Below are 670 nucleotides of genomic sequence, written 5' to 3'. Positions count from 1 at the left end.
GAGACTCTTTCGATTTCCACGGTTTCGCTTTTCTTGGTTTCTTGATTTACGCACGTGCTAAATACTACGATGTCGAAATATTCTGAATAGTAAGGTCTTTGCCTTGGCCTCAGCCTTCGAAGAGCCATCATAATTTAGATTATCATCCTGCTCCACGACCACAACCGTCACTGCGCTACTGACGTTTGCCGCGGTGCTGAGTGAAGCATCCACAGCAGGGGCTGGGCCTTCCTCCGGGTCCACATCTTGACGCACCGCAGCGTCCGCCAGACCCACTTCCGTTAGACCAGAAGCTTGCGCGGATTCGCTGGTCATGATCTCAGGACATAGGGTCTCCACAAGCCGGCGACACGAAGGGTTGTTGTTCGTCATAGCCGTTTAGTATCTACAGCCAGAACGTTCGCTTGAGCCAGAGTGCGCCGGATTCGCTTCCGTGCTGCGGTTTAAGTGTTGAGTACCAGTGCCATAGGCTGTTCACCTTCACTCAATCTCCCAACATCTTCCTGGTCAGATGACACATCTTCTTAGGCGGGGCGGGATTCATTTTGTCGCAAGTCAACCATGTCGCAAATAATTTTAAGGGTGGCTGAATTAAAAAAAACAGAAATTTATATTCGACCCCTGTAGTTTTATAAATCTATAAATAGCATTAAAGCTATTTAAGCTAGTA

At 48.1% G+C, this 670-nt stretch overlaps 1 protein-coding gene across 1 annotated transcript; it reads right to left on the bottom strand.

Annotated features, from left to right (window-relative positions):
• Positions 1–57: 57 nt before the first annotated feature.
• On the bottom strand, positions 58–372 carry PHALS_06301 (uncharacterized protein; the record flags this gene model as incomplete). The annotated part of the gene is made up of 1 exon (XM_024719565.1): positions 58–372. One exon carries the CDS (start codon positions 370–372, stop codon positions 58–60), a length of 315 nt encoding a protein of 104 aa, XP_024584851.1.
• Between the last annotated feature and the right edge of the window lie 298 nt (positions 373–670).

Source organism: Plasmopara halstedii, assembly GCF_900000015.1.
Source record: "Plasmopara halstedii genome assembly, contig: Scaffold_2956, whole genome shotgun sequence".
In the NCBI taxonomy this organism is placed as follows: domain Eukaryota; phylum Oomycota; class Peronosporomycetes; order Peronosporales; family Peronosporaceae; genus Plasmopara; species Plasmopara halstedii.
This window is presented reverse-complemented; position numbering and strand designations above follow the sequence as displayed.